Below are 17,718 nucleotides of genomic sequence, written 5' to 3'. Positions count from 1 at the left end.
TGCCCGGTGGATCTATCCTTTGGGGTGAGTGGTGTGTTGAAGTCTCCTAACATGAATGCATTGCAGTCTATTTCCCTCTTTAGTTCTGTTAGTATTTGTTTCACATATTCTGGTTCTCCTGTGTTGGGTGCATATATATTTAGAATGGCTATATCCTCTTGTTGGACTGAGCCCTTTATCATTATGTAGTGTCCTTCTTTATCTCTTTATACTTTGTTTTGAAGTCTATTTTGTCTGATATTAGTACTGCAACCCCTGCTTTCTTCTCACTGTTGTTTACCTGAAATATGTTTTTCCATCCCTTGACTTTTAGTCTGTGCATGTCTTTGGGTTTGAGGTGAGTTTCTTGTAAGCAGCATATAGATGGGTGTTGCTTTTTTATCCATTATATTACTCTTTGTCTTTTGATTGGTGCATTCAGTCCATTTACATTTAGGGTGACTATTGAGAGATATGTACTTATTGCCATTTCACACTTTAGATTCATGGTTACCAAAGGTTCAAGGTTAGCCTCTTTAGTATCTTTCTGCCTAACTTAGCTCACTTATTGAGCTGTTATACACCCTGTCTAGAGATTCTTTTCTTCTCTCCCTTCTTATTCCTCCTCCTCCATTCTTCATATGTTGGGTGTTTTGTTCTGTGCTCTTTCTAGGAGTGCTCCCATCTAGAGCAGTCCCTGTAGGATGCCCTGTAGAGGTGGTTTGTGGGAAGCAAATTCCCTCAGCTCTTGCTTGTTGGGGAATTGTTTAATTCCACCATCATATTTAAATGATAGTCATGCTCGATATAGTATCCTTGGTTCAAGGCCCTTCTATTTCATTGTATTAAATATATCATGCCATTCTCTTCTGGCCTGTAGGGTTTCTGTCGAGAAGTCTGATATTAGCCTGATGGGTTTTCCTTTATAGGTGGCCTTTTTCTCTTTAGCTGCCTTTAAAACTCTTTCCTTGTCCATGATCCTTGCCGTTTTAATTATTGTGTGTCTTGGTGTTGTCCTCCTTGGATCCTTTCTGTTGGGGTTCTGTGTATTTCCATGGTCTGTTCGATTATTTCCTCCCCTTGTTTGGGGAATTTTTCAGCAATTATTTCTTCAAAGACATTTTCTATCCCTTTTCCTCTCTCTTCTTCTTCTGGTACCCCTATAATATGGATATTGTTCCTTTTGGATTGGTCACATAGTTCTCTTAGTATTGTTTCGTGTCTGGAGATCCTTTTATCTCTCTCTATGTCAGCTTCTATGCATTTCTGTTCTCTGGTTTCTATTCCTTCAGTGACCTCTTGCATCTTATCCATTCTGCTTATAAATCCTTCCAGGGTTTGTTTCACTTCTGTGATCTCCTTACTGACATCTGTGATCTCCTTCCGGACTTCATCCCATTGCTCTTCCATTTTTCTCTGCATCTCCATCAGCATGTTCATGATTTTTATTTTGAATTCTTTTTCAGGAAGACTGGTTAGGTCTGTCTCCTTCTCAGGTGTTGACTCTGTGATCTTTGTCTGCCTGTAATTTTGCCTTTTCATGGTGATAGAGATAGTTTGCAGAGCTGGTACAAGTGACAGCTGGAATAGCTTTCCTTCTTGTTGGTTTGTGGCCTTCCTCTCCTGGGAGAATAGCGACCTCTAGTGGCTTGTGCTGGGCAGCTGTACGCAGACAGGATTTCTGCTTCCTGCCCAGCTGCAATGGAGTTTATCTCCACTGTTGCTGTGGGTGTGACCTGGCTCGGGCTGCTGCTCCAAAATGGTGGAGCCCCATTGGTGGGGGAGTGGCCAGGAGGCTATTTATCTCCATAAGGGGCCTCTGTGCTCCCTGCCGTCCAGGGGGTTAGAGTGCCCAGAGAACCCCAGATTCCCTGCCTCTGGACTAAGTGTCCTGCCCTGCCCCTTTAAGACTTCCAGAAAGCACTCTCTAAACCAAAACAACAGCAACAACAAAAAAATAATTAATTAATTAATTAATTAATTAAAAAAGAAAAAAGAAAAAAAGAAAAACTCATGATTTTCTTTGTCCTCAGGCGCTGGTTTCAGGCACCCGCTCACCAGTCTTGCTTCCCTGTTTCCCTAGTATTGGGGTCCCTGTCCTTTTAAGACTTCCAAAAAGCACTTGCAAAAAAAAAAAAAAAAGAGGAAAAAAAATGGCTGCCCCCATTTCTTTGTTCTCTGGCGTCGGCCTCGGGCACCCGCTCACCAGTCCTGCCGCCCTGTTTCCCTAGTATCCAGGACCCCACCCATGCACTGTGTCTGTGCTCTCGTCCAGATGGCTGGGGCTGGGTGTTCAGCAGTCCTGGGTTCCTTTTCCCTCCCTGCTGACTCCTCTCCTCCCGCTGGGAGCTGGGGGGAGGGGCACTCGGGTCCCACCGGGCCGGGGCTTGTATCTTACCCCCTTCGTGAGGCGCTGGGTTCTCGCAGGTGTGGATGTGGTCTGGATGTTGTCCTGTGTCCTCTGGTCTCTATTTTAGGAAGAGTTGTCTTTGTTATATTTTCATAGATATATGTGGTTTTGGGAGGAGATTTCTGCTGCTCTACTCATGCTGCCATTTTGGGTCCGCCTCCAGCTTTGTGTGTAGGGTTTTTAAAGATCTTTTCTTAAACCTTTTTTATTGTGGCAAAATATAGACAACATAAAATTCATCATTTTAACCACTTTTAAGCCTAAGTCCGCTGGTATTGAGTACATCCACATTGTGCAACCATCACCACCATCCACCTCCAGGGCTGTCTCCCAGCAGTTTTGCTCTATAGCAGGAGGCTTAGCTGTCTCACTCACTGCCTGCCTGTCTCAAGCAAGGGGGCATAGACACATGCCTCTGAGAATTCTTGCTGCTCTTCCACTATCAGGTAACTTATTCCTGGAATTCCAAGAGGAGTTGGAGCGAGTCTATAAAGTCTACTGTGCCAGCTACGACCAGGCCCTGCTGCTGGTGGACACCTACCGGAAGGAGCCAGAGCTGCAGCAGGAGATCCAGGGCATCATTGAGGCGGTGGTGTGAGTAAGATGACCAGTGAGCACTCTTCTCTGCTGTCCTTGACCCCGAGGTCAGGGACCGTTAAGGTCTTACCCCCACTTGGTGGTGCTCCTGCTGCTTCAGGAGTGTCTCAGACAGGATAGGCTGCAGGGATAAACAACTCCCAGCACTCAGGACTTCAAACAACGAAGCTCTATACCTTCCTTATTCTCCATCGTGGGTTGACTTGAGGCTCTTCTCTGCATCATCCACGATCTGGGACCCAAACTGAAAGCAGCCACTATCTGGATTATTGCCAGTAACTGTGCAAAGGGAAAAAGAGCTCTGGAGGGTCTGATGCTGGAAATTAAATGCTCCAGTCCAGAAGTGATACCATTTGCTTTTCATAATTGATGAGCCATAACTAATCATGTGGCTTTGTCCAGCTACCAGGAGGCCAGGGTGTCCTATCCTGCCATGTATCCAGAGTTAGAAAAGCAGAAACATTTGGTAAACAGCCCTCAGGAATATCACAGGACAGTAGGAAGGGTAGTGGGATGGTGGGAACCATGTGCTTTAAGAAACAGGAGCAGGAAGCAGGTTTGTATCACCTGGGGAGGCCTTTGTATAGATAGCTGATATCCTGCCCCATGGAACAGGACCAGAACTATACTGGGTGACCTCACAGCCCATAGCTGGCACCATGGGTGGAAGCCCCAGGTAGAGATAATGTAGAGAACAAAATTTTTTTAATTAAAGATCTTAATGGGCATGATAATTACATGGTTCAAAAGCTTTAAAACATCCAAATTTATACAGTAAAAAAATCTTCCCAACCCTTCCTCTACCCAATTACTTCTCCAAAGTTAACATAACCATGCTTAAATTATTTATGTATCTTTGCAGAGTTCCTTTATGCATATACAAATGCAAATACAGACCCTTATTTTCCTACTTTTTAAATGTACATTTGTATTTCTTCTCATGTACAGTATGTCCTAGAGGTCTTTCCCTTTCAATACCTATGTGTATAATCCCTTCAACAGCTATATAATCTTCCACCATGTAGCTGTTCCACAGTTTAACCAGTCTCTATTAATGGACATTGGTTTGTTTCTATTCTTTTGATACTATAGATAGTGCTACAGTGATTACTCATGAACGTAAGTCATTCTGATCATTTTTTTGTACATTTAGTAGTCACTTGTATTTCCCTGCCTGTGAATTATTCTGCTTCTATTCTGTCTTAAAAAGGCTGTATCTTTCCCAATGATGAGCTCACCAAATGGAGGTAAATGAAGGTGGTTTCCTGGAAATCAGAATAATATAGGAGGAATAGAGATTATTATTATTATTATTAATTCAGCTAACTTAGACCTTCCCTTTACACCAAGGGAAAATGTAGATTTAGTCTTTGAAGATGACATTATCTCACTTGAAACCTGCTGCCTGTCCTCTATCTCTCCCTTATCTTATCCCCTCAACTTCCTGAAGCCTGCTTTTCAAATACCCATGTCCTAGCACCCTTCTTCCTCCAAAAATACTGTATTCATTTTCCGCTTTGATTCATCCCTTCATGGCTCTTACAAACTAAGGCTTACGCAAGTGTCACTAAATCTGTTTCTCCAGGAGTGAGGCAGATAACAGAAATGAGGGAAACAAGGTGCCAAATGTGGGACAAAAGGGAGTAGTGGAGACTATGGCAAACCAGAGCCAACCGGCCCTGCATAGAGTACAGCTGCAGCCCAGCCACAGCTGATTGTTGCTGTATCAAGCTTTTGCTAGAAAACAAACCACCCCAGAACATAATGGCTTACAACAAACATTTATTTAGCCCACACCTATGCATGCTAGCAATTTAGCTGGGCTCAGTAAGTGATTCATCTGGTCCTGGCTGAACACCTTCACGTGTCTGTGATCAACTGCAGGTCATCGCTGCTCATCTTTGCTGGCCTCTCTCATGTCTGGGACACTTGAGCTCTGGCCAGTCTCATTATCCTGCAGGCCAACCCAGGCTTGTTCATACCATGAACACAGAGCTCAAAGAGAGACAGAGAGAGACAAAGAAAGAGGAAGAAAGTGGGCAGGAGAGGAAGAGTAAGGCCTTTGGATGTCTTAGGTGGGAATTGGTGTGCTGTGCCAGCCTCATGGGGAAGAGAAATAGGCCTTCTTGATGAGATGAGCTTCAGAGTCATGGATGTGTGGCTACAGAGAGTAGAACAATTGCAGCCATTTTTTGCAAACCATCTGTCTTACCTGCCAGGTAGGAGTGTGAGTCCATGGCGGCCAGGTCCTCTGATTTTTCAACAGAAGCCAGAAACTTTGATGTTTCCCCAGGTTAAATGTTGGCATCCAGTTCAGATGTGTTAGGGTGTGAGAGTATGGCCCTGGTTGGCTCACAGGTGGCTGTTAGCCATGTCCTCAGTATTCTCCCATCCAGGCCAGTCTAGGCTTTCTCATGGGCTCTGGGGCCAGGCTGCCCAGTGGAGGATCTAGCCATGCACCTTGCTTACCTTGGCAGAACCATTTTGTGTAAAGAATCTGGTTTTCTTGTATGTAACGTGGGAATAATAATGTAATATACATGTTACATATACATAATATATGCCCCCAGCACTTTACTGGGGCATATATTCATTGTGCATACATGACACTCTATACATCCCAGCTATTATGTCATCTTGGCTAGGCAGGGATTACATTTCTCTCATTGTACATCTCATGTACAATGTACATCTTAGCTCTATTGGTCCCAAAGCCCCCTTTTTATAACAAACATTAAATAAATAAATGTACTATCCTGAGAAATATTCTGGAGATATAGGTACTTATCTCCTACCTATATACATAACTGAAAAAAATAAAGCAATATAATTGATTAAGTATAATAAAAAGGAAATCAATTTCTAATACAGTAATATGTATTTCAGTGTACAAATGCTTGGGTACTGCTACACTAGAGGGTATCATGAAATAATCAGAATCATGTACCTACTTATAATAGATAAGTTTGGCTTTAAGAAGAGTCCAAAGCCCTTCTGTTTAAGAAGTACAGAAAAATGAAATAGCAGAGAATGCATGTACCCGAGAATAACAACTAGCAATGATAACCAGCTTGTCTATGAGAAGAGAAAAAAGGAAATAACACAATTGAAGTGGGAATAGCATTTTGTACTGGGGAGGCAGAGCAAATGAGGAAGTGTGATGTTCTTGCAAAAGATCTGGGTCTAATTTAGACCCAGTGTTATGATACGTGACTGCATAGAGTCATTCCCAGTGTTATGATATGTGACTGCATAGTCAACAGGTCACAAAAATATCTCAGTTTTTGAGGTTTCAGCACATTTCAAGGCACTCATTTGGTCTCTGCATGTTCCAGGGGCCTTTTATGAGGCAGGGAATGAAAGGGCAAGCTTCCAAATTCTATTTCAGCTACTTGGGACCTGGATCCTACCTCAGCCAATCGGGACCTGGATCCTATTTCACCTAGTCGGAGCTTGGTCTCTCTCCTCTCCAGTCAGCAAAGAGCTCACCCACCACCCTTAGACCCTGCCAGTTGACCAGAGCCATGACTTATCACCCCACCAACTACCCCTAGATCCAGCCAATCAGGCAGAGCCATGACCATCACCCCACCAACTGCCCTAGAACCCCATAAAACCTTTGTGGTATTGAAACTCGCTCTCTTTCTCTGGCATCTTGCCACTGTGTTGATGTAGATGAGAGATTGAGTTCGAGCTAGCTCGAATAAAGGCTCTTTGCTTTTGCATCGGTGTTGGCTCCTTGGTGGTCTTCTGGGATTCACAACTTTGGGCACAAAATTTGGGGGCTCATCCAGGATCCCAGAGACCCCCAGGATTCCCAACCCGGAGGGCCCTGTGCTGGCTGGTGAGTGCACTCAGTTATCTGTCTGTCCTTGTCTACCTGTGTCTCACTCTGTCTTTATCTGTTTTCTCACTGTTTTTGTTCGCAAACAAGCCTGTATAAGCCTGTAGGAGCTCCAATCTGTATCTGGGTCGGCATTGACTTAGGTGGATGTGCTGGCGGGTTGCTGACCAGGGGTCTTGGGAGACGTCCCTTGCCCCCGTCTGGAGGAAGAGGTCCTCATCTGTGAGGAAAGTCGGCTGCCGCTGCAGTCCAACAGGCCCTCAACTTACTTTCAGTTTTGCCTCCATGGCCACGGCAGCCTGTTTGTTGTTTGTCATGTTTGTCTTAGTCTTGTTGACAGAAGAAATGAGACAGACACAGACGACCCCCTTGTCTCTCATGACAGACCATTTTTCTCAGACGTTAGGGAGAGAGCTCACAATTTGAGCACGGACGTCAGGAAGGGAAAATTTCATGTTTTCTGCATCTCCGAGTGGCTGTCCTTTAACGTTGGCTGGCTGCCGGAGGGAACATTTAATCTAACCACTCTTTTAAAGGTTAAAGATATCAGGGGAAGAGCTAACAACCTCAGTGTGGAAGTCCAGAAGGGTTGGTGGCAGACTTTTTGTTCTAGTGAGTAGCTAGTTTTCAATGTCGGATGGCTGCCAGAGGGAACCTTATCATTATGTCTCAGTCTGTACGTTTGTGTGTCTAAGTGTGTAAATGAAAATATCTTTCTACCTCCGGATGGTATTAATGAAATTGATTTAAAGACAAGCACTTGTGAAAATTGGGCATTCTAAAACTTCCAGAAAATCTGATAAAAAATGTTAAACATTAATGCTAATTTGGGTTTGCTTGAAGCGGGCATGTCCGTGTAGTTATCAGCTGCCTAAGTTTACCTAAGGTCATTTAAGTCCGTGTTATATGCTAAATATTTTAAGAATAAAATGCTTAAAGGCTTGACTTTGTCTAATATTCAGTAAAGGTCTTATAAGTAATCTAGCATAGTTGTTATGTATGAGTGAACTAAATGAGTGTGGCAAGTGAACACCTTTTTAATTGTGTGTTATAGTGTGTATACCTACCTGCAGCCTGAGAATCTTTGTAGTAACCTAAAATCTTAAAGTTTTGCTAAGTTGATATACTTTATGTTTAGTGAGAGATTGTGCTGTAAAGCTCATAGTTACAGAAATTATAAAATGTTCATAAATTTGTCAATCTAAAGAATGCTAGTGTAACAGTTTACAATAGCCTGCTTCTCAGTGTTAACTAGATTAAGGTACCTAATGGTTTTAAGTTCTAATTAAAACTACTCAAAGTAATAAGGAAAACTTTTCTGCATGCTAAAGAATGTTTTTTGATAAAAGAAAGTAACTTTATTGTAAAGTACAGCTGTTTATTTAGAAAGAGAAATCTAAATATAAGAAGAAGGTTGTAGAAAGTTTTGGAAGAATTTAATATGGGCATGCTATATAAATTAAAGCGAATGAGTCTTGGTATCAAGTACACAGCAAAATTAGAATTTTGTTTTCAGTTAAAAAGACAAAGTTTTCTTAAACTGTTAGTCTGCTCTTAATGTTGAAAGATTGCCAAAGGCTTTCTAATTGTTTTATTAAAGAAGTTTCTCATGCTTAAAGTCTCAATGAGTTGTCTGAGTATTTAAGAAAATGACATCTTAATATTAAAAAGACTAAAAGCTAAAGTTTGCTAACAACTGTGTAAACATATTTATTTGCCTTTGGGGTATTTTGTCATTCTGGTTAAATGGATAAGTATTGCTTCATAGCAACCTACAATACTATTTAAGCAAGTGCCAAATAAACTTTCTTCTGACAACTTCCCAAAATCAAATTCAACAAGGTACTTTTACCTCTAGTTAACTCTGATATTTTCCAGAGGGCCCCTGGAACATGTCAGAGGAATTTTTTTTCTCATTGTAGAAAGTATTTGACTAATTTGGCTTATTTATCTGATATATATAATTACCTGCTTAATTACCTAGAAAGCACTGTCAAAGAGAATGATGCTAAACTTTGTTACTGAATGTTTTGTTACAAAAATATCCAAATTTCTTTATGTCAACTGTCTTATAGTAAGCTCTCATCAGAACTTTAGCCATTGTCATTTGTAAGTCTTTTGTCATTTATAGTCACTGTTTTATTACTCCTAAACTACTAGTAAAGAACTAGATTTTCAGCAGAACAGGCATTGGTTACATAAGATTAAGTGAACTAAGGAAGATGGTTTTGTGACTTTTTGTTTCAGATGTTGCTGATAAAGTACTTTAAGCTTTTTCTCTTAAGCTGACAACAGTTTAGTAAATGACTATGTTTATAAGCAGAATTGAAACATTTATCTTTCTACCTGATCTCTCCAGAATTTAAAAACTTTCAGTGATTATTTTTATATTTCATGGCAGTATGTTTATTTGCATAAATTCAATAAGAACCTGCATTCCTTGTAAGAGGACCAATTAAAAACACAGGTTATACTACCAAGGCTTTGACTGGAACGTCATACCTGAGAGACACATGTGTAAACTCAGATATGACCAGACAGCTTTAAGGAACTAAGGTTGACTTTATAAAGCCAACAAAGCCCCTTGGAACAACTGGCCTGGTACCTTGCTTACAGGGTTCCCAGCAGCCTTACCAGGTGAGTAAGGAAGGTCACTTCCTGGCAGGTTCAGGAACCTCAAGATGTCTCGGGGACCTCGAGAAGAGAGGAATTCACCCAAATCTACAGGTACTGCAGGCAAAAACTGATGGCAAGTCTGGCTTGGCTGTCTGGCCTCAAGAGGCCTTTAAAAGTTCAATCTGAAATTCCTTACAAAAAGTTCCAGCAAGGCACGTTTAAAAGAGCTTTTGTAATCAATTGCTCTTCTTGCTGCACTTATGCAAATAATCAAGCCAACTGTTAATTGTTTTCTTAATCTGGTTAATTCTAATAAAAATAAGGGTGATTTTAGAGAAAACTGTTGTTTCAATAATGCTGTCTTATCTATACTAAATCCTAATATCCAGAATTCTAGTTTCCCTATAATACCTGACTATGATTCTCAATTAGTCTTCATATTTCTAGTTCTCACATTCAACCATGCATTCTTAATCTCGTCGTTCGTCCTTCCAGAATAGAAAATCCAACTCCAGATGTTGCTACTTAACCTAATAACACAATTTGTTTTATCTTGCCTAGAAGCCACAAAACTGCAAATAGTAATAGAAATGAAACCCTGAACAGAAGCGCCAACCTTCTGAGGCCCTCTCAACTGACCAGTGATGGAGACCTAGCTGCACCCTTTACTGCACCCCCTTCTCTGCAAGAAGCAGCCAGAGCGGTCATCGCCTCTTTTCCCTAGCAGCATGTAGGGTCTCTACCTGTAGAGGGGAGAATGAGACAGGGACCATAGGCTTAGACAGAATAAGGTGAGAGCCTCTGGAGAAAGCAAGGCAGGATATTTGCAATCAGAGCAACGTAGGTAGCTACATGCTGGAAACCCCCCCTACTAAATCTATGTAGAACATTAAGCTCTAGAATCATTCTTCAGTGAGATCAGTTAATGTTCCCCAGATAAAGAAGAGTAGCACATGTTTTATTATGCTAATCATTTGTGATCCTGTATAAGATTATTTTAGCATACTAAAAGGCCCAGGCCTATGTGCTGTCTTTCCTCCTTCAGATCTGACTAGGTAATTTTGCAAGCTGAGCAACTGACTTAGCATGCAGACCCAGCTGTAGACAGCACAGTAAAAGGCAGGATTCTTTAGCAAATAACAATATGTCAGCCCACCTTAGAGGCTGGGCATGCAGTCTTTTGATGTGCGCCCGAACCAAGGCGCCAGTGTCCCAGAGAGAAATCAAGCAGGAAATTAATATTCAAGGACCCCTTGCCATCCTACTCCTTTTACTAACCCTTGGGCCCTGTATCATCAACAGGCTGGTCCAGATTGTCAGAGACCATGTGGGGGCCGTCCAACTGATAGTCCTCCATGCTCAATATAAGCCCCTAGTAATCTTGTTACCTTTAGACCATGTATCCTCAATAAACTGATAACTTTTATTAAAAAGATAGAATTAATACAGTCCAGCTAATGGTGCTAAGACAACAGTGTCAGTCTTTATCTCCTTACAACTGCAAAACCTTATTAGATCCATGATTGGGTCCCTTCTTAGGATCCAGAGAAAGGGGGGAATGAAAGGGCAAGCTCCCAGATTCTATTTCAGCCAATTGGGACCCGGATCCTACCTCAGCCAATCGGGACCTGGATCCTGTTTCACCCAACTGGAGCTTGGTCTCTCTCCTCTCCAGTCAGCAAAGAGCTCACCCACCACCCTTAGACCCTGCTAATTGACCAGAGCCACAACCTATCACCCCACCAACTACCCCTAGATCCAGCCAATCAGGCAGAGCCATGACCATCACCCCACCAACTGCCCTAGAACCCCATAAAACCTTTGTGGTATTGAAACTCACTTACTCTGGCATCTTGCCACTGCATTGGTGTAGATGAGACCTTAGACCCTGCCAATTGACCAGAGCCACGACCTATCACCCCACCAGCTACCCCTAGATCCAACCAATCAGGCAGAGCCACGACTACCACCCCACCAACTGCCCTAGAACCCCATAAAACCTTTGTGCTATTGAAACTCGCTTTCTCTGGCATCTTGCCACTGCATTGGTGTAGATGAGAGATTGAGCTCGAGCTAGCTCAAATAAAGGCTCTTTGCTTTTGCATCGGTGTTGGCTCCTTGGTGGTCTTCTGGGATTCACAACTTTGGGCACAACAAGAACAATTCTTGCAGGACTGTCTGTAAGTCTGGGGAAAGGAAATCCCGGGGCAAAATACCTCTAAAAACCAAAATCAGTCAAAGGGAGAAATAAAATTTAAAACCTGTTTATTCTCTCAAACTGCAGTCACGAGCCATCTTTCTCCTCTGCTCTGGAAGAAGCCAGCAGAGCAAACAAGCCAGCCAGCCCCCTCCCCTTAATGTCTCAGGCTCAGACACGCCCTTGGTGGCCCAGGTAATTACCCATTGATATGGAGATGAACTTCTCTCCCCCCTTGAGGACAGGCAAATACACTAAAGCCAGGCGAGATATTCTGGAGATGTTACAATTTTACCCACACTGTCCTTGAAGATTTGCGGCACCACCTCCCCATCCCCCCACCGGTGCTGGTGTTGGGGGGAAGTTGGTTCGGAGACCCAGGGAAGTCAGAGTACAAGGTGAGGAAAGAATTTATTACATTGTGAGTGTCAGGGAATGACAGAACAGAATCATAAAGGAAGTTCATTGAACATCTACTTAGCATGGGGGACATCCCCTGCTAACTCCTTAAGGGAGTGTATCACCTGGTGTCCAGTGTCTGCTTGGATCTGCATGGTGTGGGAACTGAGTCCCTACCACCCTGGGATTTGGGGGAGCTGCAAAGCCCTGAATGGAGTGAGATTATGTTCTGCAAACTTCTTATAGGCAGAGGAGGGAGACTTTCAGGCAGGCTACCAAAGAGCATGACTGTAAGCTGCAATTCCATCCGGTCACCCAGGCAATGGTAATTTGCAAGCCCAGATCTAGGCTCTCCGCAGCCCCCTCCCTGCTTATCTGAAATAAGACAGGGAAAGTGAAGGTTTGAGCTGAAATTCGGAGGATTAGAATGAAAAAGCAAGTAACAAAGACATTTACCACTTGAAAAGCACAGAGACAAAACTAGGGTCTGAGGTTTCACAGGCGGTTGAGGACTTTCAAAGGGCTAGGGGTGTGGACTTGTTAAGTGGTCCCAGAATGTTCATACTTGATGAGTCATTAAATCTCTTTTCTTAGTAATCCTCTAGGTAATTCTGCAAAATTAACATAAGAAATTTACTGCTGATTTCTTCCCAGAATAGCAGCTAACTGGTCTGGGGGCATATCAGTTAAGACCACCTGCCCTGCCCCAGGGTGGGCCAAGTTATTGTTAGGTTGCTAGACAGTATGTTAAGCTTACTTGCTAAATTAGTTGCCCAGTTTGCAAAATCACCTCATCAGGTCTGAAGGAGGAAAGACAGCACATAGGCCTGGGCCTTTTAGCATACTAAAGTGAATCTTACACATGATTATAAATGATTAGCATAATAAAAACATGTGCTACTCTTCTTTATCTGGGGAATATTAACTGATCTCACTGAAGAATGACCCTAGAGCTTAATGTTTGACATAGAATTTTGGTAGGGGGTTTCCTTGCATGTAGTTATGTTGCTCTGACTGCAAATATCTTGCCTTGGTTTTTCCGGAGGCCCTCACCCTACTCTGACTACACCCACAGTCCCTGTCTCACTTTTACCCACCCCCTACACCCACCCCAACTCCTCCCCCTCATTAACCACTAGTGACTTCTAAGTGTCTATGAGTCTACTTCTGTTTTGTTTCTTCTGTTTTGCTTTGTTTTTATATTCCACAAATAAGTGAAATCATATAGTATTTGTCTTTCTCCACCTAGCTTATTTCACTGAGCATAATACCCTCTAGATACATCTATGTTATTGCAAATGGCAGGATTTATTATTTTTTTATGGCTGATTAATATTCCATTGTGTATATGTACCACATCTCCTATATCCATCTATTGATGGACCCTTAGGTTGCTAATATCCTGGCTTTCTTATGCTCATGATCATGGGACTCTTTCTGGAACTTGGCAGAGTATAATCAACATACCAATAAATGGTTCTTTCTCAGCTAGTTAGGATAGGTCATACCATCTAATTAGGTTCTTTGTGATTCAAAAATGCATGCTGTCTCACACCCTCTATTTGAGTGGGTGAGTAGGTGGTACATTCAGTTTATCTTGGCTCTTAAGGCAGTGCTTCCTGCCTGAGGGCCTAAGAGATCAGAAGCTTGCCCTTGCACCAGGCAGTAAGTTCTGCCTTAGAGGAACCATGCTAAAAATGGTCTAATTGTCAGTGGAGATGAGACTGCCTTGCAGAGGTGGATGGGTACAAAGCTCCTGCAGTTCTGGAACAATGGCTGAGACAGTGTTTGGCGAAGGCAAATAACCTCCTTTGTTTTTCTTCTAATGGCAATATTTGTTTGTTTTAAACATAAAAGTACAGTATACTTACTGAGAAAAAGAAAATTCATATATAGGAAAAGGTGAAAGTCCACTCCCCCTTGGTCTCCCACTTCCCCATTCCTCCCCCAATAGTTAACATTTTCCATTCAAATCATTTTCTGTATATTTACAGACAGACAGGAAATAGACTTTTCATGGGAAAGTCCAGACATTGAATGGATGGATGGATAGATAGAAAGGAAGAGATTTTTTTTAAAGGGGCTCCTACTGTATATGCTGTTTTAGAACTTGCTTTTTCACTTAACCATCATCATGAATATCTTTTCAGGACAGTATAAATAATTCTACTGTGTTCTTTTTAATGGCTGCATAGAGTTCCTTTCCAGGGCAGTTCAGACTATGGTTTATTTATCAATTTCCCTATTTATGGATATTTGGCTTGTTTCTAATTTTTTACTGTGGTAAATAGAGTTGCTGAACAACATCCACCTTTATCCTTGCTCACTTGAGTTCATATTTCTGTGGGTAGATTTCTAGAATAGGATGGATAGAACAAAGGGTTGTACATTTCACAAATTGCCACACTGCTCTCCAAAAAGATTGTACCAACTGATACTCCCACCAAAAGAAAGTAAGAGGGCCTGTTTTTTCACACTTAACCAGTCACTGGGTGTTACCTTTTAGTTTGTCTGGCCTATCTTGAAAGACTGCATAAAAAGTTTCCTCCAAATTACCTTGGAAAGGTTGTAAATATAAGAGGCTGCCATAATTCTGTAGTGACTCCTTGATCATTGTGGAGAAGAGATGTGGTCATTTCTTTGAAGACTCCCTGCCCTCTGATTTGTGAGGTGACACTTGTCCCCATGAGGCAGTTGGCCCTTTTCCAGAGAAATTAAGCCAAGAACACAGTTTTGCAAATATCTGGTGATTGTTTCCACCTCCCCTGCACACGGTCAGCAAAGCACTAGGAAACTCCTGGTGAGAGCAGATGGTCAGCGTAGGTGTGTCCTGACAGGTAATCCCACCCCTGCCTTGCCACCCCTGCAGCTGATGAGGATCTCCCACCTAGGCCTATTATTAGCTCTGCCTATTCTTAGCCTCATGGCTGATCTTGCCTGGACATTTGGTCTGGAGATTCTCTTAGGAAGAAGAGCAAGAGACATTGGTACTGTGGAGAGGGGCCAAAGAAGGGTTGTGAGCAGCATTTGTGAGTCTTCTTGGAGGAGGCATGATAGACATTTACATTTGCAACAAAAGGCAGGTATGAGGGCTGCTTGTGAACAAGAAAAGATTGGTGGAGCCTCTTCCCAGATGCTGTTGACTTGGGCACTCTGCAATTCCAAGCATCATCAAGAAGGGGACTAGAAATATTCATTCATCAAATAGTACATCTGGGAGGGACCTTGACAGTATTGCAAGATAAATTATAACCGAAATAAGCAGGCGACGAGAGGCAACAAAGGGCCAGGCAGTTTATTTGAGCGCAATCCCGGGTGATGTTCCCCAGTCTGGCTAGTTACAGGCCGGGGAAGTCACGCGCAACCAGACAGGTGGGGAGTTTTTAAAGAAGGTAGTGGGGGGCAGAGCTTAGATTTACAGTGGCGCAAGGATTGGCTAGCCTAAGGCACATTTTTCAGGTTGGGAGGGGGCAGCAGCCGGGGACTTTGGCACGTCATCAGTGTCCGACGTGCTCGCTCCTCCCTCCAGTGCTTCCAACCTTACAAGTATTAATTCTAATGTTTTACTTTATTTTTCACTCTTTTTTAATGAAAATTTAAAAACCTATAGAAAAATAGAAGAATGTAATGAACACTCACTTCCCACCATTTAATTTAACCTAAAAATAAAGTGTTAACGTTTTGCTGTTTGCTTTATCTATTTTTATGCTAAACTATTTGAAGGAAAACACATACTATGACTTTTTACCCTTAAATACTTTAAATGAATCACTAACCTTTAGTTCCTGTGATTTTAAAAACTTTTCTTTTTCAAAGAAGCAGATCTCTTTTATTAAATGAACTACCATGTGGATGTCCAACATTGTGCTTCTGACATATCCTAGTAGAGATGTCAAGTAGGCAGTTGAGTGTGTGAGTCTGGAGCTCTGGACTCAAGCTGGAAGTGGAGATGTGGGTTTGGGATATGTTTAAAGCCACAGAACTAAATGAGGTCAGTAAGACAGTGAGTGGAGTGGGGAGAGGAGGCCCAGGGCACTCGGGCATAGGGGAGAAGCCAACAGGGGGCGCCAAGAGAGCGGCCTGTGGACTATGGGAAGCAGGATGAAGGGCGCCTCTGGGGCCAAAAGAAGAAAGTGTTCTGGGAAGGAGTAATAGCTGTGTCTGCTGTTAAGAGTCTGAGAGAGCTGAGGGCAGGGAACTGACCACTGGCTTAGTACAGATGGAGAACCAAGGCCCAGTAAAGTGGAAACTAGCAGCACCTGTCTAACATCCAGGCCTCCCAGACTACAGATGAGGAAACTGAGGGCTACAGAGGCTGGGTGCCTTGCCTGAGATCGCACAGCTGGGAGTAGAGCCCAGGCCCTCTGGTGCCCCCAAGGGTGGGCTTTACCTATCTAACACCAGCCTTCTCCCACAGGCCGCAAGCTGGACCCTCAGGCCTCAGTTTCTTACTGGTGATTCCTCTGCAAAGGATTACCAAGTACCCATTGCTGCTGCAGAAAATCCTGGAGAACACACTCCCTGATGCCAGGGCCTACCCTGTCCTGCAAGGGGCTGCCTCCGCCCTCCGGGACGTGAACACTAACATCAATGAGTACAAGATGCGCAAGGAAGTGGGTAAGGACTGGGGAACTGAGGGGATGCACCAGTGAGAATGCGTCCAGTTACAAAGAGCTCACCTCAAACTGGCTTCACCAGTGAATGCAATGTAGGACTCATGTAACCTCAAGCCCAGAGGGAACAAAGGCTTAGGAAGGGTTTGATCAGGGTGCTGGCTCTATTTCCCTGTAGTTCTCTCATCTCTGCTCTCTCCTGTGTGTCAGCTTAGTTTTCAGGCTGACCTCCCTCACAGTAGTAAACGCCTATTGATGTTTCAACATTCACATTTACATATCACACCTTCCAAAATAAAGTAGGGCCTTGTTCTCCTCAGCCACAAAAATTAAATTGGAGCTTCACTCTGGTAGGACCCAGATGGGTCTTCTGCCCTCCTAGAACCTGTTGCCGTGGTTAGGAACATGCCCTGAGCTTGTAGGTATAGCCAGGGCTGTGACCCCCTTCTTTGAACCAATCACTGTGGCCGGAGCAGTAGAATTATATGAACTGGCTTCTCCCAGTCAGCACTCAGCCCTTGAACTGAGATGAATCCTGTCCAAACCACATGGCTGCTTTACTGTGGAGGAGAGATGAGTACTGAGGAGGCAAAGAGCTGTACATACCTGGTGGGGGGTACAGCAGGAGGGGTGGGAACTCTGCCTCTCAGGTTGTTAAAATAGGGAGGCTTGGAAAATGAAGCAGTGTCCCAAATAGAGAGAAATCGAGTTGCACGACTGCGGCAGTGTAATAATGGTATAGTTAATGTTTACTAAGGGGTAACTGACACATTTTTCATTCATTACCTTGTTTGAGCCTTGTAGTAGTCCTCTGAAGTTGTCCCCATTAGTCCCGTTTCACAGTTGGGTAAAATGAGAGCTTACTTAGGTCGCTTGTTCCAGATCACACAGCTGGTAAGGCACAGAGCCGATTTCAAACTTAGGCCTGTGGTCAGGTCACAGATTTGGGAAAAGGCCTTGAGGCAGGGGTGGGAAGCCTAGCCTGGCCAACATGAGTTGAGGACCTCAGGCAAATCACCTCTCGCTTGTTTTCTGTAGAAAGCACTCTCAGATTTACCACCTT

At 43.2% G+C, this 17,718-nt stretch overlaps 1 protein-coding gene across 5 annotated transcripts in view; it reads left to right on the top strand.

Moving 5' to 3' along the window:
- The window catches only part of ARHGEF37 (Rho guanine nucleotide exchange factor 37), a 109,932-nt gene that overhangs the window by 46,340 nt on the left and 45,874 nt on the right, over window positions 1-17,718 (top strand). For all 5 annotated transcript variants that reach the window (XM_036994063.2, XM_036994067.2, XM_036994062.2 and 2 more), the window contains 2 exons: window positions 2,836-2,983; window positions 16,460-16,659. In XM_036994063.2, coding sequence (XP_036849958.1) covers window positions 2,836-2,983; window positions 16,460-16,659 — 348 coding nt within the window. The remainder of the gene's footprint in view (window positions 1-2,835; window positions 2,984-16,459; window positions 16,660-17,718) is intronic.

This window comes from Manis javanica, chromosome 1 (assembly GCF_040802235.1).
Source record: "Manis javanica isolate MJ-LG chromosome 1, MJ_LKY, whole genome shotgun sequence".
Classification (NCBI taxonomy): domain Eukaryota; kingdom Metazoa; phylum Chordata; class Mammalia; order Pholidota; family Manidae; genus Manis; species Manis javanica.
Note: the sequence above shows the minus strand (reverse complement) of the source record. Positions and strands in the feature narration are given on the sequence as shown.